This window comes from Dama dama, chromosome 19 (genome assembly GCF_033118175.1).
Source record: "Dama dama isolate Ldn47 chromosome 19, ASM3311817v1, whole genome shotgun sequence".
NCBI lineage: Eukaryota > Metazoa > Chordata > Mammalia > Artiodactyla > Cervidae > Dama > Dama dama.
This window is the reverse complement of record NC_083699.1, coordinates 5,933,307-5,956,170: the sequence shown is the minus strand read 5'-3', so window position 1 is coordinate 5,956,170 and position 22,864 is coordinate 5,933,307. Positions and strand designations below refer to the sequence as shown.

The window sequence follows — 22,864 nt, the reverse complement described above, 5'->3', positions numbered from 1 at the left end:
GGAAGAGGGTGTTTGCTATGACCAGTGAGTTCTCTTGGCAAAGCTCTATTAGCCTTTGCCCTGCTTCATTCTGTACTCCAAGGCCAAATTTGGTTGTTACTCCAGGTGTTTCTTGACTTCCTACTTTTGCATTCCAGTCTCCTGTAATGAAAAGGACATCTTTTTTTGGGTGTTAGTTCTAGAAGGTCTTATAGGTCTTTGTAGAACCATTCGATTTCAGCTTCTTCAGCATTACTGGCTGGGGCATAGTCTTGGATGACTGTGATATTGAATGGTTTGCCTTAAAAGACTCTTGCTCCTTGGAAGAAAAGTTATGACCAACCTAGACAGCATATTAAAAAGCAGAGACATTACCAACAAAGGTCCATCTAGTCAAAGCTATGGTTTTTCCAGTAGTCTTGTATGGATGTGAGAGTTGGACTATCAAGAAAGCTGAGCACCGGAGAATTGATGCTTTTGAACTGTGGTGTTGGAGAAGACTCTTAAGAGTCCCTTGGACTGCAAGGAGATGAAACCAGTCCATCCTAAAGGAAATCAGCCCTGAAAGTTCATTGGAAGGACTGATGTTGAAGCTGAAACTCCAATACTCTGATTACCTGATGTGAAGAACTGACTCATTTGAGAAGACCCTTATGCTGGGAAAGATTGAAGGTGGGAGGAGAAGGGGATGACAGAGGATGAGATGGTTGTATGTCATCACTGACTCAATGGACATGAGTTTGAGTAAGTTCCAGGAGTTGGTGATGGACAGGGAGGCCTGGTGTGCTGCAGTCCATGGGGTCACAAAGAGTGGGGCATGACTGAGTGACTGACCTGAACTGAAGCATGGAGAATGAGCAGTCAGTGCTCAAAATACCTGAAATCCCCATTGACTTTCAGGGAAGGGTTTTTAAAGGCAACATTAGTGGTGTGGGTTGCAGGGTGCCTGATAAGACTTTGGATCTTTTTTTTTTTTTTTGATTGGTTGCTGGCTGAGGGAGATACTTGGGTCAACATCATCAACCTTATGGTACCAACCAGTCTGAGGTTTATGTACTTGTGGTTAACAGTTTCCTAGTGTGGGAGTCTGGTGTCTGTAAAAACAATTTAGGAGGAACTTCCCTGGGGTCCCTTGTCTAAGTCTCTGAGCTCCCAATGCTGGGCACCCAGGTTCAACTAGTCAGGGGACTAGAGCCCATGTGCTGCACCTTAACCCTGGTGCAATCAAATAAATACACACTTATTTTTTGAAAAGCAACTTAGAAATGTGTTTCAGACAGGGTTATCATGTTCTGGGAGGCATGTTATCATGTTCTGTATCCCTGCTATATGGCTGATCTATTTTCTAAAGTGTTACTAGTTTCTGGCCCAATAGCTATTCTTTGTTGCTACATGTTCACATTTTCCAAATCATTACCTTTTGAAAATTGGAGTATAATTGCTTTACAACATTGTGTTAACTTCTGTTGTAAAACTAAGTGAATCATCTATATGTGCACATATATCCTCTCCCTCTTGAATTTCCCTGCCACCCACCCCCATCTGACCCCTCTAGGTCACTACAAAGCCCCAAGCGAAGTTCCCTGCGCTATACCGGAGGTTCCCACACGTGCATGGCAGTCCTATCCCCCAATTTGTCTCACCCTTCCCCCCGCCTCTGTGTACACATGTGCATTCTCTATGTCTGAATCTCTGTTCCTGCCCTGCAAACAAAGGTTCTCAAAGACCTTTATCAAAATAACACGCTTGGTAATAGATTGAATGGAATGATACCGTGTTGGTCTTGTGGGGCGAGGGGGAAATTCACACATGAAAGGACTTTGTGCTGTGTTCTTTGTTGTGTATTTCTACCCCACCTGACAACTTTACATTCATGCTTTCTCCTTTTCTTCAGCAGAGAGCAGAGGAGTCAATGGCAGTTGATAAAAATGAGGGGTTTTATTTACAAAGTCATTTACTGACTGTCATGTACTCTGATGATTATGGAGCACAATTAAGAGTCTCTAAGTGGAATAAAAATCTGTTCTTAAAAAAGAAAGAAAGAAAAAGTAATAAAAGTAATAAAAAGTAAAAAAAGTGATAAAGTATTGTATGCCATTATGGAGTTCATCTCTGGAGTACAAAAATTAACCTTGCAGATTAAACAACCAGATAAACTGGATAAAGGGGAGAAAAGGCTTGCAATCATATCAATTTATGTAGCAACCATATTAGACAAAATTCAGCAATTATTTTCTTGTCCCAGTGAAACTTCAAAACTTGAAGGAGAAGAGAATATACACACTGGTAAAAAGCAATTCCAAAGTACAGACCTAATATCAAACACTTAAATAGTAGACTTGATATCAAATAATTAAAATCTAAACACTGGAAAAAACATAAAAGTGTCCTTTCTTGCCACTCTTTCTTTCCCTAACATTATACTGGAGGTCCTAGGCAGTGCAATAAGACAAGAAATATGCATAAAAAGTAAGCAGATTTTTAAGGATAAGTATTCACAGATGGCAGGATTATCTACATAGAAAGTCATAAATATTTCATTGAGAAGTTTTAGAACTACTAAGCAAATTAAAGCAAGGTTTTGAAATATAAGATAGATAAATAAAAGCAATTGTGCTTCTATATTCCTGATATCAATAATAAGAAAATGAAAATTGCAAATAAAGTATTGCAATTTGTAACAGCCTTAAATATGAAATAAGAAGAAAGAAAGTGAAGTCGCTCAGTTGTGTCTGACTCTTTGTAACCCCACGGATGGTAGCCGGCCAGGCTCCTCTGTCCATGTGATTTTCCAGGCAAGAATATTGGACTGGGTTGCTATTTCCTTCCCCAGGGATCTTTCCAACACAGGGAACGAACCTCGGTCTCCCGCACTGCAGGCAGACTCTTCACCATCTGACCACCAGGGAAGCAGGAAATACCAAATCAGGTCAGTTCAGTTCAGTCGCTCAGTCGTGTCCGACTCTTTGCAACCCTATGGATTGCAGCATGTCAGGCCTCCCTTTCCATCACCAACTCCCAGAGTTTACTCAAACTCATGTCCATTGAGTCAGTGATGACATACAACCATCTCATCCTCTGTGGTCCCCTTCTCTCCCACCTTCAATCTTTCCCAGCATCAGGGTCTTTTCAAATGAGTCAGTTCTTTGCATCAGGTGGCCAAAGTATTGGAATTTCAGCTTCAGCATCAGTCCTTCCAATGAATATTCAGGACTGATTTCCTTTAGAATGGACTGGTTTGATCTCCTTGCAGTCCAAGTGACCCTCAAGGGTTTTCTCCAACACCACAGTTCAAAAGCATCAATTCTTTAGCGCTCAGCTTTCTTTATAGTCCAGCTCTCGCATCCATACATGACCACTGGAAAAGCTATAGCCTTAACTAGACAGACCTTTGTTGACAAAGTAATGTCTCTGCTTTTTAATATGCTGTCTAGGTTGGTCATAACTTTTCTTCCAAGGAGCAAGGGTCTTTTAATTTCATGGCTGCAGTTACCATCTGCAGTGATTTTGGAGTCCCGCCCCCCCCCCCCCCCCCCCCCAGTAAAGTCTCTCTCTCTTTCCATTGTTTCCCCATCTATTTGCCATGAAGTGATGGGACCAGATGCCATGATCTTAGTTTTCTGAATGTTGAGCTTTAAGCCAACTTTTTCACTCTCCCTTTTCACTTTCATCAAGAGGCTCTTTAGTTTTCTTTGCTTTATGCCAAAAGAGTGGTGTCATCTGCATATCTGAGATTATTGATATTTCTCCCAGCAATCTTGATTCCAGCTTGTGCTTCACCCAGCCCAGCGTTTCTCATGATGTACTCTGCATATAAGTTAAACAAGCAGGGTGACAATATACAGACTTGACGCACTCCTTTCCCTATTTGGAACCAGTCTCTTATTCCATGTCCAGTTCTAACTGTCGCTTCCTGAGCTGCATACAGATTTCTCAAGAGGCAGGTCAGGTGGTCTGGTATTCCCACCTGTTTAAGAATTTTCCACAATTTGTTGTGATCCACACAGTCAAAGGCTTTGGCATAGTCAATAAAGCAGAAATAGATGTTTTTCTGGAACTCTCTTGCTTTTTCGATGATCCAATGAATGCTGACAATTTGATCTCTGGTTCCTCTGCCTTTTCTAAAACCAGTTTTTGAACATCTAGAATTTCATGGTTTATGTACTGTTGAAGCCTGGCTTGGATAATTTTGAGCATTACTTTACTAGTATGTGAGATGAGTGTATTGTGCGGTAGTTTGAGCATTCTTTGGCATTGCCTTTCTTTGGGATTGAAATGAAAACTGACCTTTCCCAGTCCTGTGGCCAGTAGGGAGTGTTCCAAATTTGCTGGCATATTGAGTGCAGCACTTTCACAGCATCATCTTTCAGGATTTGAAATAGATCAACCAGAATTCTATCACCTCCACTAGTTTTGTTCATAGAGATGCTTCCTAAGGCCCACATGTTTTCGCATTCCAGGATGTCTGGCCTAGGTGAGTGATAATATCATTGTGATTATCTGGGTCATGAAGATCTTTTTTGTATAGTTCTACTGTGTATTCTTGACACCTGTTCTTAATATCTTCTGCTTCTGTTAGAATGTTCAAACTACCACAGAATTACACTCATCTCACATGCTAACAAAGTAATCCTCAAAATCCTCCAAACCAGGCTTTGACAGTACATGAACTGGGAACTTCCAGATGCTCAAGCTGGATTTAGAAAAAGCAGAGGAACCAGAGATCAAATTGCAAACACTCATTGGATCATAGAGAAAGCAAGAGAGTTCCAGAAAAACATATACTTCTGCTTTATTGACTATACTAAAGCCTTTGACTGTGTGGACCACAGGAAACTGTGGAAAATTCTTCAAGAGATGAGAATACCAGACCACTGACCTGCCTCCTGAGAAATCTGTATGCAGGTCAAGAAGCAACATGAACATGGACATGGAAGAACAGACTGGTTTCAAATCAGGGAAGGAGTATGTCAAGGCTGTATATAGTCACCCTGCTTATCTAACTCATATGAGAGTACATCATGTGAAATGCCAGGCTGGATGAAGCACAAGGTGGAATCAAGATTGCCGGGAGAAATTTTCTAGTAGTCATGTATGGATGTGAAATTTGGACTATAAAGAAAACTGAGTGCCAAAGAATTGATGCTTTTGAACTGTGGTGTTGGAGAAGACCCTTGAGAGTTCCTTGGATTACAAGGAGATCCAGTAAGTGAAACATAAAGGAAATCAGTCCTGAATATTCATTGGAAGGACCAATGCTGAAGCTCCAATAATTTGGCCACCTGATGCGAAGAACTGACTCATTGGAAAAGACCCTGATGCTTGGAAAGAGTGAGGGCAGGAGAAGAAGGGAATGACAGAGGATGAGACAGTTGAATGGCATCACCAGCTCCATGGACATGAGTTTGAGTAAGCTCTGGGAATTGGTGATGGACAGGGAAGCCTGGCACACTGCAGTCCATGGGGTCACAAAGAGTCGGACACGACTGAATGACTGAGGTGAGGCATAAATTTTAGAGAATGTACATAATAATGATATATAAGTTATGCTTCTGGGCTTCTGTTCTTGTCAAATTCATATTTATTCATTTATTTAGCAATGATTTTGCTTGTTTTATATAAACATCCTCTGCTTACTTTGCTATTTTTGGCTCAATAGTTTTGGTGCACGAGCTTAGTTTCTTGGCAGCATGTGGAATCATCCAGGACCAGGGGCCGAACTCGTGTTCCCTGCGTTGGCAGGCAGATTCTAAACCACTTGACCACCAGTGAAGGGAAGACCAATGACAGTGTTTGGGCTTCCCTGGTTGCTCAGGGTAAGGAATCTGCCTGACAATGCAGGAGATGGAGGTTCTAATCCTGGGTCAGGATGATCCCCTGGAGAAGGAAATGGCAACCCACTCCAGCATTTTTTGCCTAGGAAATCCCCTGGTCAGAGGAGGGTGGCAGGCTAGCATCCATGGGTCACAAGAGTCAGACACGACTTAGTGACTAAACTGCTACTGCAGCAACAACTTCATTCCTGCCATCAATAAATGGATCTTCTCCAAGGACCTGAAATCATGCTGAGTGAATCCTTTGTAATAAACAAGCACATATTTCTTCTAGCTGAAATAACATTTATCAAGCAAGGAAAATGAAAGGGATGTAAGAAACCTAGATGTTTTAAAATGATAAAAAATATCAGAAAAATAATACATTCTGAGAAACAAGAGTGAATCCACTCTGAGACTAATGTATAAAAAACATTCTTTGACAATAACAACAATGACATGCCTGTGGATTTAGGAAGACTGATCTATAAAACACACATTCTTAATGTGAATTCTTTGCAGGCTTTTCCTACAACACTGGGGTTTACATTTTTCTACATTGATCAGATTTTTACTACAGGTTTTCATGTAGCCAACTAATATACTGATTGACTGCACTCTAACCAACTTTAGTAAAAAGAAAAGAAAGTGTTCCATGGAATGTACCCTCTATGTGGTTATGCACCACTCGAACTCCAGAATTCCAAAGTCGAGTAACATACATGTGGCCATAATCTCTTAAGACATCATATTGACAAGTGATGACATAGGTCAGGGGTAAACCACGCAACTTGTGGTTATCAGCTAGTGAGGGTCAAGTGTCACATCCTGAATCCCTGGATATTTTTTAGCCAGCTCTGAACTACCATGAGTTGGAGTCTTATAAATGTGGCCTTTCTAAAACGTCTCAGGGAGCAAAGAACTCCAATGAACAAATTTGAACAGATGGGCTTGATTCCGGAGGAATGAGTTGTTTGGAAAGCATCTCTTTCTTAACTGACCTATCTGTAGTAAAATATTCACTCCAGAATCTGACCATGAGTGATTTAGACAGAACTGGTTACTGTGTATATTCTCAATATGATGGTAAATCGAAATCAAAATTCTGAAGAACAGGATATATTAAAGATTGGACCTTGAGTTTGATCTTGACATGTGGATCTTCTAAGACCTGAAAAATATTAGGATATGTTGATTGTATAAGTCATTTTAATGGAAAAAAAAACCACATTGCAAAAAAGGCATACTTAAATTTAAAAATCCTTAAAAATATAACATAATTTACACAGTTGGTAAAAGAATAAAAATATTACGATCAAGCAAATTTTAGTGGTAGATGTCCATAAACTAAATATAAATTTTAATTTTCAAAACAAAAATAATCAGGACTCTCTGCATAAACCTTGTTAAAGAATCTTTTATTATAATAATAATTGCATACTTATGTAACCTGCAGGTATTTGATCCTCTTTTTCATTATTAAGACTATTTTAAATATCTAAGTATGTCAAGAAGCATTGTGATGGGAAGGAGAGAGCTCTCATACTGAAGAGATGTTTGATCTTGAAAGAGTATAAACCATGTGAAACTATTAATTTTTAATTTTTTTCAGCACTGCTCTCTCTTTTCTAGGTCTAGTCCTTGTCTTTCCAGGAACAGTAAAATTTTATCGTTTTCTTCCAAGCTAATTTTCCTGCAATGTGCTTCTGAGCACAATGAGACAAAATGATTATTCTACCAGTCATAAGATATGTATCTAGTAACCCAAGTTTTTTTTTCTTTTTTGTTGCACAGTAATGTTTGGATAAATTAAAATTTTCAGACTTTCAAAAGGTTGTTTTTCCAAACACTACCAACTTTGTCTTGGATATACCTGAAGTGCTGGCCTATTTAATAGAAGGCAAACTGATGATCACACTGAAAAATGGTATTGCTCACTCATCATTCAGAGGACTGGCCAGGACATCAGCTACAATTTGGTAGTGGTAGTGTGCATCCAATTTTCAAGAGAAAACTTTTAATAACTACCCAATAAGAGTGATGTTTCTTCCAAGTGTTTTTGTTTACATACTTTTTTCAAAGTTAGGAAATTCTCTTCTATTCACCATTTCCTATTTGTTTCATCTTTATAGATGCTAAGTATTATCTGTTTAAACAGTTCATGCTTATTAAGATAACCATATGATTTTCTTCTTTAAATTGACTTCTGGGTCAAGCTCACTCATCGGAACTTCCAGGGTTTGATCTGACTGATTGATTACCCAACTCTCTGGGAAATCCAAAGTATACAAAATACCAACAGTGAGAATTCCTGCGTCCCATACAATATGCTGTTTCATTTGGGAAAACTGCATTAACAAAGTCTATTTTTGCCTGGAAATTCCTGCGGGGGGTACCCTTGGTGAGACAACTTCATGAAATTCTTATGAGAATAAAAGAAGCTTTAAATTAAGCCAAATTCACTGTAATCCCTAGCAAATTTCAACAAGGGAATCAGTGCTTGCAGCAAGAGGATGGTACCACATGTCTTCAAAATGAAAGGGTCTCTTAGAGACAAAGATGCCACTCTCACTGAGTACAGAAGCTTCCTGCCTGTCAGTTTCTGTTACAGGACTGAACGCTGCACAGTCTTCAAAAACACGACCCAGTCTGATCTCGGTATGGTGAGAAGATCCCCAGATCCTTGGTTTGTGATGGGCTGCTGCGTGGAGAACCAAACTTAACAGCAGTTTCTCGGTGTTCCTGCAAAAAAATGAGCAGCTTCCATAACTATGAGACTAGTGACCCACCAACCACCACAGAAAATCGATTACGTTAAATCTCTGTTCCCACAGAGGACGCCGCCACTGCAGGTGGTTCCACCTGTGTTAGGAAAGTTCAGGTTCAATTTTGCCATAGTTTTATATTCACTTTTAAGAAAAAGGATTAATAAACATTTCCTGGCTTTTTTTTGTTTTTTGGTTGTGAGGGAGCCTGAACGTGAGTCTGTTGGGAACAGCCGTCTCTTGAGGCTCGCTGTTTCCCAGTGAGAAAGTGTCGCTCACGTCGTGGACCCGCACTGTGAGTCCTTCCCTGCCCTTTCGGTCCTCCGTCTGGGGTTGATGTTCTTCCGCCTGAAATCATCCTCTTTAAAATCCAAAGCGACAGTAGGCTGGGCAGTGAATTCTCTTTAATTTTATTTGCAAAAATATGTCCTCATTTTGTCCTCGGATTAGAAAGATGTATTCATATTAGTCTTTTCATATATTGGTCTAATATATTCATATTAGTCATTTCATATATTGGTCTAATATATTCATATTAGTCTTAAATGTCTTTTCTCATGTTGCATTTTCTTTTAATCTAGCTGTTCAGTATTACAATTTTTTTCTGATCTGTCTTCCAATTTCTATATTGTATTGCAGTCAACATGATAACAAATATCTACATTGTAAAACCAAGAGCGAACTATGAACTTTGGATGATGATGATGATGTGTAAATTCAAATTCGTTAACTGAAACAAATGACTCACTCTGGGTGGGGATGTGGATAATGAAGACGGCTATGTATGTGTGACAGAGGGGAGTTTGGAAATTTTTGTCTTCTTCTCAATTTTGCCATGAATCTAAAACTGCTCTACAAATAATATTAAAGTCTATATTAAATGCTTAACTTTGAAGGCTAATATTTTTATATATTGAAGTTTTATTTCTTTATTTTTTTGAATAATCCATAATTTACAGCTTCTTCCATGAGCATATTTCTAAGTTTTAAAATATATTTTTATTTCTATTAAACAGATTCTACTAAAACATTTTTTCTAAGGATAATGTTTATGAATTGGGGTGATATTTTCCCCCTGTAACTAGTTCTTACTTTCCTCTTTGTCTATATACCTGCTTACCTTCAGCTTTCTATTGATTATTGAAATGAAAAGTTAATTTTTGGAATAAATTGAGACCTAGGATCAGGTTGCCTTCTCTCAGTAATGACCTATATTTGCTTCTAGTAAGATACAGACACATATTATAGTATGTTATAATATACAACATTCTGAATATATATTATGAATATACTCAGATTAAATAAAATATTTTGATTTCCTAATTATAGTTATTGCTATCATTTATTGATTTTCTTTCTTAAAAAATACTTATATACTATACAGGAAATTGTATCAGTATTTACAAAAGTATTAAAGTATAAAATTGTTCACCTCAGTGTTCCTCAAAATAAGTAAAAGAAAAAATACTTAAAGAGTGTATGTATAATTTAGAAGTAAGAATCAAAATTTTTTAGTAAAAGACAAAAGAAAACCCAATAAGTGAAAATGCTGGGCATCTTACCTGCTGGGTCATTCTTGCATCTAAATTCCCTCTAGTACTATCTCCAGAGATACCAATTCTCCCAGGATCTACACATCTTTCAAGAATTTTGGGGTGTAAAAAACATTTTAATGCAGTGTACACATCTTCAAATTGAACTGGAAAATGGCACTTTGGGGCTAGTCTGTAGCTGTAGACAGAAAAACAATCACTGATTTATTTACCTTTTAAATTAGTTTTATTTTTTATTTACTTTTTATTTTCTGTTGGAGTGCCCCAGGTGGTGCTAGTAGTAAAGAACCTGTCTGCCAATGCAGGAGACATAAGACACGCAGGTTTGATCCCTTGCCCTTCTCTGGGGGATCTTCCCGACCCAGAGATCAAACCTGCGTGTCAGCCAGTGGAACCTGGCTACAGTCCTTGGAGTCACAAAGACTCAGACATGACTAAAGTGACTTAGCATGCACATAGCTGGTTTACGTATTAGTTTCAAGTGTATAGTAAAGTCGTTCAGTTGTACATATATCCATTCTTTTTCAGGTTATTTTGCCATATAGGTTATAACAAAAGAGTATATAGAATATTGAGTAGAGTTTCCTGTGCTATAACCATTGATTCTTAGTCATATACTAAAATAAGGCAGGTACTTCTGATTCACAATCAGAAGTAAAATTTTGTTTTTATCAACAGGATACTTGTTGAAAAATGTATTTTTCCTAATCATAAAATGTGAGTGGCAATCTCTGAGTATCATTTTTATAATCAAAATTTAGAGTTTGAATGATCAATTTGGTTCAGTTTTGGGGGAAAACTTTCTAGCTGCTATCTTTTGCTAGCAACAAATATTTACAGAATGACTAGTTTTGGTAATTCCCATACTGTATTTAAAAAAAAAATCAGTCATTATTACTACCTGTTTCTCCAGAGTTATTTTCCAACTTTATAAAATTATTCCCATTTGACATAGTCTTTATTGCATTAGTCCATTAATTCTTTATTTTCTAAGGTTTAAATAGCTTCTCACAGAGAGTATATTCCATAGAAAATGTAAACCTTTTTCCCACTCTTTCTAAAGAGTGCCCTAAAAAAGACTTTAAGATAGGTTCTGTCTTACCTTTCATAGTTAACATGGTAATAGTTGCTTTATTCAATGGATTACTAGCTTCTAGGCACCATTCCAAGCACTGTTACAGGTATTATAACATTTAATCCCCATATAAATGATGAGTTTTGCAAACTGTTAATATTTAGAGTTTGCATCCTTTAAAATATCACACAGTCACCAATTTGCAGAATCTGCATTCAATCCCAGTTCTCTGGCCCCAAAGTCCACCTCCTTAGTACCCTACTAATTATAGGGGGAAAATCCAGAGCCAGTAGTTAAGTCCCCCTGATTCTGCAGCCTTGAACAACTTTTTAAGTCTTTGGTGTTTGTTTCTTTTTGATTTATGTGTATGTATTTTCTCTCCAACGCTGGACTGGACAGCCTCTGACATTAGATTTCTCTATTTATAGTCAGTCTCATCAGGGGCATGGATTAATTTTTGCCATAAAAGACACTCTATATAGCTGACTGTATGTTGATATGTAAGGCCTGTGGCCTAAAATCAAATGAACACAGCTCTTACTTGGTTGATGTGACAACTGCATCAATCTGTCTGCTGTCCATCTTGACAGAAGGTCAGAGGTATAATAATCTGAAATAAAAGAAAAAATAACGGATTACTAATAACAATTGAAAAACGGTACTGTTAAGAATAAAGTTTACCGTGGCAATATGGTAAATTTCTTCTCTTTATTGTGAAATACTAACAAAAGGAAAAAAAAAAAATCTGATCCTAGTTTCATGTTGATCAATGCACATATTCACATCTCAATAGAATGTGAATCATTCTCTTTGGTGATCCTTTCATTTGCCCTTTTCCATTTGAGAAATTTTTCAATTGCCTAGTCCAAATTAGCTTTGTTCACCTGCCTTTTATGCAACTGGTATGTAGTTAGAGGCTGGGAATGCAAATATGAAGAGATATATTCTCTGACTGTAAAGTGCTCACGTCAATGAGGTATACGGGCGCAGATACAGGTCAACAACAAAATTACAAAAGAAAATAAAATAGCTGCCTTAACAGAGGTGAGTGGGCAGCCCTGTTGAGATTTAGGGGAGAAATCTCTCATTAATCCTCCCAAGGGCTCTGGGTAGAATTTAGAAAGGAATTGAGTAAACGAGAGACTGCAAGTTTGTATAAATATTTTTCATGAGAATGTGTGTGTGTGTGTGTGTGTGTGTGTGTGTGTGAGTTGGGAATTAGCACTCATATAAGTACAAATCTAGCAAAATAGTTTAAGGAACAAAGCTTTCAGCATTTGGGCCCGTTTGAAAGACAAATCAGCCATGGTAAAAAAAGTTTTACTTTAGAAACCCAACTGTATCAACAGCAGTTAATAATACTGCCTATTCATTGTAATCTTGAAGCGGCACTCCCTTAATTACTTTTCATACAATCAACTCCGCATATATACAACTAACTTGCAGCCTCTCCACTGAAGTCTTCTTACCTCTCCTAGCGAGACGTGTTCCTCCTTTCGTGTGCTGGCAGAGCTTTTTGCCCTCAGATCTCTTTCACTATTCATCTACATCACATCATTCTGTAATTTCTGCTCTCATACAATCAATAGAATTGTCCATGAGGCATTCTTTAACTTTTCAGGATGCCTTTGGCGTTAGGTGTTGCCAGTGCCATCCTCTTTCCTGCTCTCCTCTTGTTTCTAGGCTTCTCGTGTCTCTGACCATTCTTAGCCCCACAGTATGGCTATCATCTCTTCCCGCACCTTTCGAAAATATTACTAGTTTCCTGCCAACACTCCCTAAGTCACCCAGCCGAGAACACTGGCAATCAGACTCCCTTCCAACCTGGGGAACTGGGGCACTGCTCTGGGTTCCACACTTTAGAAGGACTGTTTGGACTTCTTTGGTTCCTGCCTCACCCCAGGGCATAGACCCAGCAGAGCACAGTGGCATGTCTTTCCATTGCAAACCACACTCTCAGCACCTTGGACCTTGGGCCTGGAATAGAATCTTGCTACTTTTAATCCACAGCCCTATCCATTGTGATATCCTACATGTAAAAAAAAATTTACTAAAAGTCTTTTTAACATAAAAACAAAAGTATTTTTCTGAATACATTTTGATCTGGGAAAGGGATAGAAATGTTGCTGGGGGAAAAATAAGAAAGAAAACATAACTCATTATTTAGTTGTATGCTCTTAATCAGGAGATGATTTCAAGAAAGCAGACGATATTTTAACATTTAATTTTAAAAACTGAACATTTTTTGACCTCTATATGGTGCCGTTGGGAAAGCATACTTGAAATATAATCATTTGAGTCTTGAAGGATAAATAAGATATTTGCAGCAATATTTTAGTAAGCTCAAAGACAAAGAAACACTTTTATTTTCTAAGGAGCTTCATCTTCATTCTGGAAAATTCATAAGTTCTATCAGTGAGTGGTAGGATCAGAAACTCTCATAATTTTTGTAACATAAATGTTTTAAAATCCAAATGTTAATAAACATTTATTTAGGCTGAGATTTCAAAAACTCCATTAATTCATGTTGCTTGAATGAAATCAGTCTCAGAAGCAGAAACATGATATTTAACTTATATATCATAGTATGAGAGTAACCATTTATATTATATGAAGTGAATCTTCCAAAATATCACCCTTATCATTACTACCCAAACAGCAACCACCACCATGGATATAAAACAATCCCCTTCTTAATGATTTTGGCTTCCATTAGCGCACATATATATGGACACAATGTTGTTAAATGTTGTATCTTTCACAGTTACATTTCCATCTGGTATTGGTGAAATGCTTTGAAAGCCTGAAAAGAATGCCATGACTCCATAAATTGGTTTAGCCCCAATATTTCAGCACACAGGGCCTAAAATAAAACAGACACACACATCTATTCTAAATGCAAAAGGTGTTTTTGATCCAAGGAGTGCACATTAATATTCAATATAACACTGAAAGTTTTAGTTACAATCTTTCAAAAAATCTGTCATGATACCACCAGAAGATATATAAACCCAGATGCTTTATTACTATATGATGTTTTCCCATAAGTGACAGTAATTCTTTATTTATACATTCATCCAATAAGAATATTAATATGAAATATATAACTCTGTATTAAATACTGTCAATGAGTAGGAGAACCAAGCAAACTCTTTATTCTCAGAGCCAAAAGAAGGACTTAAGTTATAAAAGGACATCCTAATACAAATATGGGCAAAATTCATTGGAATAGTTGTAAAGATGCTGGTGAAGGAAAAAGTTTTTATTTGCAGTTGAACTGAGACTTGAAGAGAAAGTAAAGTTTTGGATCAGCTGAGAAGAAGGCTTTTAGGCAGATTGAACGAGCTTAGCCTAGAGAAAAACAAAAATGTGGAGATAAAGAAATGCAGGTCATTTGCTGTTCTATACGTCCAGAGTCTATGAAGATGAGTGAGAGGAAAAAATCCTGAAGAACAATTTAATCCATTCCCTTCTCCAGGAGCTCTTCCTGATCCAGGGATAGAACCCCAGTCTCCTGCATTTGCAGTAGTTTCTCTATCCTCTGAGCCACCAGCGAAGCCCCCCCACCCCCAAAAAATATATATATACATATTAAACACAAATCCCCAGAAACTATGATAGACATATTAATAAATTCAGCTTGGTTAAAATTAAGAATTTATATTTTAAAAATCTTATAAAGTAATTGTAAAGACAAGCTACAATGTGAATAATGGTATTTGCAAGACTTTTATTATGAAAGTGCTAGTTTTTAGAATATATAACAAGCTCATAAAAATGAGAGGTAGACCAACAGTTCAAGAGACAGAAGACTTCAGTGGTTGTCTCTTCAAAGGTCTAGACTGATTGGGACTCTAAGGAAAAAAAAATTCATTTTTCAAATATATAATTCATAAAGAGTAGTATATATAACAAGATGGGCTTCCCAGGTGACGCTAGCAGTAAAGAATCCACTGCCAAGGCAGGAGATGCGAGAGACAGGGTTCATCCCTGGGCCAGGAAGATCCTCTGGAGTAAGAAATGGCACCCCACTCTAGTATTCTTGCCTGGAAAATTATATGGGCAGAGGACCCTGCCAGGTTACAGCCCATGGGGCCACAGAGTCAGACACGACTGAGTGACTGAGCGTACACATGTATCAGGAATTATAAGAACAAAAGACCTAGTTCTCCAAGAAGACACAGCCATCTTAAAATGTTTAGGTGTATAGTAGCAAGTTTCATAATGCAAGAATTGGGAACTGAAAAAAAACTGAAAGAAGAAACAGAAATATCTGAAATTATTAGTTGCAAATTGATACTCCAATCTTATTAACTGGTAAAGCAAGTAAATAGGAAAACAATCAGCATATAGAAAATTTGAAAAATGCTATCAACCCAACAGAACTAATTGACCTATTGAGGGCATTCCACCCAATGACAACAGAATAACATTCTTTTCAACTGTATGCAGAACTTTCACAATGATGCACCACATGACAAATCTGGGAGACAATCTCAACAAGCTAAAAAGGGTTAAAATCATACAAAGTATGTTCTCTGTCCATAGTGTAATTAGTATAATTAAATTACATTAAATATAGCTAGTATAATTAAGTTGCAGTAATAAAATTAAATCAAAAACCCAATGATTTTGGGGGAATTGTTTATATTTGGAAGCTAAACAGCATACTCCTAAATAACTCATTGATTGAGGAAGTTATCTCTGGACAAACTGAAAAAAAAATCAACACATTTTGAAGACATTGAAAATCTTAGCATATCAAACTTTGCAGAAAGCAGACTTCAGGAAATGTATAGCTTTAAATTCATATATTAGAAGAGAATAAAGATCTTAGGGATGTGATCTAAGCTTCCTTCACTAAGAATTTGGAATTAGACTAGCAAAGTAAACCCAAAGTGTGTAAGAAAGAATAAGGGAAAACAAAGACCAGAAATCAATAAAAATGGAAAATAAAGAAAACTAAAGATGTATTCCTTGAAAAGAAACCATAAAATTGATTAGCCTCTAGTCAGACTTATGAGAAAAAAAGAGAAGATGCAGTTTACCAATATCAGAAATTCGTGAGGGACATCATTTTAGATGCCCAGGCTCATAGACATAGTAGGCAGCAGTCAGTATGTGTTCAAACCAATTGGCCTGGCCACCCAGTGAGCATGCAGTGTAAGGCATAGTGGGACCATGACTTGGAAAACTATAAGACACTGAGGAAAGAAACTGAAGATGACACAAACATGGAAAAATACACTGTCCTTACGAATTAGAACTGATATTGTTAAAATGACCATATTACCCAAGTCAATCCATAGAGTCAATGCAATCCTTATCATACTACCAAAAACATGTTTCAGAGAACTAGAACAAAGAATTCTAAAATTTGTATGGAAACACAAAAACACCTGAATAGCCAAAACAATACTGAGGAAAAAGAACAATGCTGGTGGTTATCATGCTCTCTGGTTTCAAACTATACTACAAATCTACAGTAATCAAAATAGTATGGTGCTGGCACAAAAATAGACCCATACATCAATGGAATAGAATAGGGCTTCCCATAAATAAATCAACACTTATATGGGCAATTAAACTATGACAAATAAGGCAAGAATATACAATGGGGTAAAGACAACCTCTTTAACGAATGGTGTTGGGAAACCTGGAGAGCTACATGCTAAGAATCAAACTGGACTACTTTCTCACACCAAAAAAGGAAAAAAGATAAACTCAAAATATATTAAAGACTTAAAGACCTAAAACCATAAAACTCCTACAAAAAAAGCATAGCAGTATACTCTTCAACACTGGTCTCAGCAATATTTTTTTATTTTGATACGTGTCTTCAGGCAAAGGAAACAAAAGGAATAATAAATAAATGGGACTACTTCAAGTTCAAAAGCTTTTGCACAATGAAGGAAACTATCAACAAAATGAAAAAATCTGTTTACTGAATGGTAGAAGATATTTGTAAATTAAATAACTACTAAGTGGCTAATATCAAAAATATACAAAGATTATTAAAAATTGTGATCTTATGTTTCTCAAATGCACCTATTTTCTCTTTTAATTATATGTATTAAAAATGAATAAAAGTATAGATTTTGTTGACTTGAGAAATGAATTTATAGAAAAGCAAGCCAAAAAAATCTTGTGATCAGTCAAAAAGATTATACACTAAATTGTTATTATTCATAGTAATACATAAACTACATCAAACTGTATTTATTATACACACATTGTAATTGATACAAGTTGACAGATTAAGGTTAGACTATTTTGTTTCCGTAATGAAGCATATATATAAACCATTATTATGAACACTACTGCACCTACAAACACTGCAACAAAGCTGGTAGTTACAAAAGGAGAGGCATTTGATACTTCTTTAGCTTTGTGCAAGCAGTTTCAGGTCAACAGGATGGGACTTGGCCATTGCATATACATGGATCCATTCTCCCTCAAACTTCCCTCTCATCCAGGCTGCCACATAACATTGAACAGAGTTCCATGTGCTATATAGTAGGCCCTTGTTGGTTATCCATTTCAAATATGTTTAAGCAGTATGTTTGAGATGGACATGTGAGTCCAACTTTTAAAGTGCATTTATTTCTCATCTTAATATACAACTTGCTTTTCAAATTCTATCTTGGTTAATGTATAATCTTGATTGATAGGTTGCTAGATAGCTCCACTAAATAATATCAGAAATGAAGATGCCCTACATGAAGATGCCACACATTAAAGACATGTGTCCTTAATCTAACTCTGCTGGTTTTAATGTAAATAAGTGTTTCCTCTGTTACTGTTCTGCTTTATAGAAAGCAAGAAAAAGAACTTGGATAACCACCCTTTTCTGTGTTGTCAAAGGAATTCCTGAATAAAGGGTAAGTGGTATAAGAGAAATAATTCTAATTTATAGAACTACTTACCCAGGAGAGAATTAAAAATGCTGTGCTTCACGATACTTCTGAGGCTAATTTTCTTAAACAACCATGGACATTAAGTAACACTGACATCAGTCTAACTGAATATTCTCTCCAGTTAGATCATCAAGGAGACTTGCATAGAGACCAATAGATCCACTAGTACTACATAGCCATCTAGTTTTCAATTCTTAACGACCACAACCATTGTGGAGTATGCTGTTTCACTCTTTAGTTCTTAAAAACGTTTTCCTCCTCTGAAAATAATTCAGTGAATTTCTTGCCTGGCATGTGTTGTCTGTCTGGTAATTAACTCAGCATTAAACAAATTTTCTCACCCTACTTATTTAACTTATATGCAGAGTACATCATGAGAAACGCTGGACTGGAGGAACCACAAGCTGGAATCAGGATTGCCGGGAGAAATATCAATAACCTCAGATATACAGATGACACCACCCTTATGGCAGAAAGTGAAGAAGAACCTAAAGAGCCTCTTGATGAAAGTGAAAGAGGAGAGTGAAAAAGTTGGCTTAAAGCTCAACATTCAGAAAACTAAGATCATGGCATCTGGCCCCATGACTTCATGGCAAATAGATGGGGAAACAGTGGCTGACTTTCTTTTTCTGGGCTCCAAAATCACTGCAGATGGTGATTGCAGCCATGAAATTAAAAGGCGCTTACTTCTTGGAAGGAAAGTTATGACCAAACTAGACAACATATTGAAAAGCAGAGACATTACATTGCCAACAAAGGTCCATGTAGTCAAGGCTATTGTTTTTCCAGTGGTCATGTATGGATGTGAGAGTTGGACTATAAAGAAAGCTGAGTGCAGAAGAATTGATGTTTTTGAACTGTGGTTTTGGAGAAGACTCTTGAAAGTCCCTTGGACTGCAAGGAGATCCAACCGGTCCATCCTAAAGATCAGTCCTGGGTGTTCATTGGAAGGACTGATGTTGAAGCTGAAACTCCAATCCTTTGGCCACCTGATGCAATGAGCTGACTTGTTGGAAAAGACTCTGATGCTGGGGAAGATTGAGGGCAGGAGGAGAAGGGGACAACAGAGGATGAGATGGCTGGATGGCATCACCGACTCAATGGACATGGGTTTGGGTGGACTCCGGGCATTGGTGATGGACAGGGAGGCCTGGCATGCTGCGGTTCATGGGGTCGCAAAGAGTTGGACACAACTGAGGGACTGAATTGAACTGAAGTGAACTGAAACAAGTTTTCATATAGTCTTTGTTTTATTATTTGTCAGAAGAGAAAAGTCACTGGACAGGATTAAATAGCAGGAAAATGTTTAAAGATCACCTGTCACATTTCTGTATCTCTATGTCTCTCTTTTTGCTTTAACAGTTTCTTTCTTAAGATACATACTTCAATTTTAAAAGCATTATGATGAAAATTAATAAGTCACAGTATTAGATATAATAGAAATTGCAGACAATAATTCTCTTATCAAAAAGAAAATCTTTCTCAGATAAAAGTCGATATGTAGAAATTAAACTTCATCATTAAAATTCGTTCTTTTTAGAAAAATTTCTTGAGGAAACTGCATACTGTTTTACATAATGGCAGTACCAGTTTATGTTCCTTCCAACAGTATATTAGGCTTCTCCTTTCCCCGCATTCTTGCTAGCTTCTCTCTCGTCTTTTTAAAAAATCACCATGCTAACTGGTGTGAGGTGATATTTCACTATGGTTTTGATTTGTATTTCCCTGATCATTAGTGCTATTGAGTACCCTCCATGTAATTTTTTGTACTTCCCTGATGATTAGTGATATCAGGTACTTTTCATGTAATTTTCATGTGATTTTTAATGGAAGAACTTTTCATATATTGTGATATGGGGAAGTCACCCTGTGTTATACATGATTTGGCTGAACTTTATGCCAAGTAGAACAGTCTGTCTTATGACCTGTCAAACATTCTTCTGCTTTAACCAATTTTTAAAACAAGAATGCAATTACCAAACTCTTTAGAATGTCCACCTTTGAAGATAGGAATACATGACCCCTTCTTCTGTCACTAATGCTAGTACTCCTTTGATGATGAGGTTTTCTTCCTAAACACCAGTGTCTTGCTGACTCACTATATACATGCTATACTGTCTCTTTTGAAAGCTTGAAGGAATCTGTTTTTGTTGCTTGCTTGTTCTGACAATATAAACCTCGGGTTCAGGCATCCAGAATGGAACCAGATGGCTCCATTTGTTTTTGCTTGTTCTTGCTTCTCATTGTGAATGGGATTTTGGACATGTTTCTGCATAACTGAAAACCTGAATTTTCCAAACTATGTAAACTTCAAGGACAGCACCAGCCATTCTCAAAACATCATCTGCTAGTGTTACCAAACATGGACTTGGGTATGCTCACTCAACACACAGCAAAGTCAGTCTACTGACACTGGATTGTGGTAAATGAAAGTACAGCATTTATTGCAAATGTCAAACAAGGAGAATGGGCAGTCTGTACTCAAAAGACCTGAACACCCCAATGGCTTCTTGGGGAAGGTTTTTTAAAGGCAACGTTACAAGAGTGGGTTGCAGGGTGTCCGAGAAGCTTTTGGATCTTTTTCTGATTGGTTGTTGGCTAAGGTTCCTATTTTGGGAGTCAACATCATCAACCCTGTGGGGCCAGTCAATCTGAGGCCTATGTGCTTATGGTTCATACTTTTCATCTGTGGGCATCTGGTGTCTTTAAAAAAACTTAGGAATATCTTTCAGACATTGATATCTACTGGCAGCAGACTAACAGTCCTTCAAAAGATAAATGGATAAGGAGGATGTGGTGTATATATATATACAATGGAATATTATATATATTATATATAATATATTTATATATATAAATATATAACATATATTTATGTTATAAATGTATATAATAATATATTTATATATAAATGCATATATTAAATTTATTTATTTAAATATATATTAAACAATTAAATATATAAGATTAAACATATTAAATATATTATATAGATTTAGTAAATATATTTATAAATATAATACATAAATATATTAATAATATTAATAATTAATCAACAATTAATATTATATTATTATTGATATATTAATGTTATTATATATTATATAAAATTGTAGAATACATAAATATATTTAATATATTTTAATATGATTATTATTAATTATATTTATATGTATATTTATAGTAATTTATATTTATAGAGAGCATATTAAAAAGCAGAGACATTACTTTGCTAACAAAGGTCTGTCTAGTCAAGGCTATGGTTTTTCCAGTGGTCATGTATGGATGTGAGAATTGGACTATAAGGAAAGCTGAATGCCAATGAATTGATGCCTTTGAACTGTGTTGTTGGAGAAGACCCTTGAGCGTCCCTTGCACTGCAAGAAGATCCAGCCAGTCCATCCTAAAGGAAATCAGTCCTGAATATTCATTGGAAGGACTGATGCTGAAGCTGAAACTCCAAATCTTTGGCCAGCTGATGGTAAGAGCTGACTCATTTGAAAAGACCCTGATGCTGGAAAAGATTGAGGGCAGGAGGAGAAGGGGACGACAGAGGATGAGATGGTTGGATGGCATCACCAACTCGATGGACATGGGTTTGGGTAGACTCCAGGAGCTGGTGATGGACAAGGAGGCCTGGCGTGCTGTGGTTCACGGAGTTGCAAAGAGTCGGACACGACTGAGCGACTGAATTGAACTGAACTGATTCTGAACAGTGTGAGATGGTACCTCTTTGTCATTTTGATTTGCCTTTGTCTGATAATGAGTGATGTTGAGCATCTTTTCATGTGTTTGTTAGCCATCCGTATGTCTTCTTTGGAGAAATGACTGTTTAGTTCTTTGGCCCATTTTTTAATTGGGTCATGTATTTTTCTGGTATTGAGCTGCATAAGCTGCTTGCATATTTTGGAGATTAATTCTTTGTCAGTTTCTTCTTTTGCTATTATTTTCTCCCATTCTGAAGGCTGTCTTTTCACCTTGTTTATAGATCCCTGGGTCGGGAAGATCCCCTGGAGAAGAAAATGGCAACCCACTCCATTCTTGCCTGGAAAATCCCATGGACTGAGGAGCCTGGTAGGCTACAGTCCATGGGGTCGCAAAGAGTAAGACACGACTGAGCAACTTACTTTCACAGTTTCCTTCATTATGCAAAAGCTTTTAAATTTAATTAGGTCCCATTTGTTTATTTTTGCTTTTATTTCCATTACTCTGGGAGGTGGGTCATAGAGGATCATGCTGTGATTTATGTCAGAGAGTGTTTTGCCTATGTTTTCCTCTAGGAGTTTTATAGTATCTGCTCTTACATTTAGATATTTAATCCATTTTGCGTTTATTTTTGTGTATGGTGTTAAAAAGTGTTCTACTTTCATTTTTTTACAGGTGGTTGACCAGTTTTCCCAGCACCACTTGTTAAAGAGATTGTCTTTTCTCCATTGTATATTTTTGCCTCCTTTGTCAAAGATAAGGTGTCCATAGGTGTGTGGATTTATCTCTGGTCTTTCTATTTTGTTCCATTGATCTATATTTCTATCTTTGTGCCAGTACCATACTGTCTTGATGACTGTAGCTTTGTAGTAGAGTCTGAAGTCAGGCAGGTTGATTCCTCTAGTTCCATTCTTCTTTCTCAAGATTGCTTTGGCTGGTCGAGGTTTTTTGTATTTCTGTACAAATTGTGAAATTATTTGTTCTAGTTCTGTGAAAAATACCATTGATAGCTTGATAGGGATTGCATTTACTCTATAGATTGCTTTGGGTAGTATAC

At 36.9% G+C, this 22,864-nt stretch overlaps 1 protein-coding gene across 1 annotated transcript; it reads right to left on the bottom strand.

Annotated features, from left to right (window-relative positions):
* Positions 1-8,376: 8,376 nt before the first annotated feature.
* On the bottom strand, positions 8,377-11,797 carry LOC133073860 (arylacetamide deacetylase-like). Its single transcript, XM_061167851.1, has 3 exons — positions 11,727-11,797; positions 10,120-10,288; positions 8,377-8,534 (listed from the first exon to the last, which is right to left on the bottom strand). The coding sequence occupies exons 1-3, from the start codon at positions 11,765-11,767 to the stop codon at positions 8,424-8,426; spliced, it is 321 nt and encodes a 106-aa protein (XP_061023834.1). The 5' UTR covers positions 11,768-11,797; the 3' UTR covers positions 8,377-8,423.
* Positions 11,798-22,864: the final 11,067 nt, after the last annotated feature.

Coding starts and splice junctions, on each gene's coding strand:
- LOC133073860 (XM_061167851.1), bottom strand. CDS start 11,767: ATGGACAGCAGACAGATTGATGCAGTTGTCACATCAACCAA. Junction 10,289..11,726: donor GCAGTTGTCACATCAACCAA/GTAAGAGCTGTG, acceptor TTCTGTCTACAG/CTACAGACTAGCCCCAAAGT. Junction 8,535..10,119: donor ATGCAAGAATGACCCAGCAG/GTAAGATGCCCA, acceptor ATTTTTTTGCAG/GAACACCGAGAAACTGCTGT.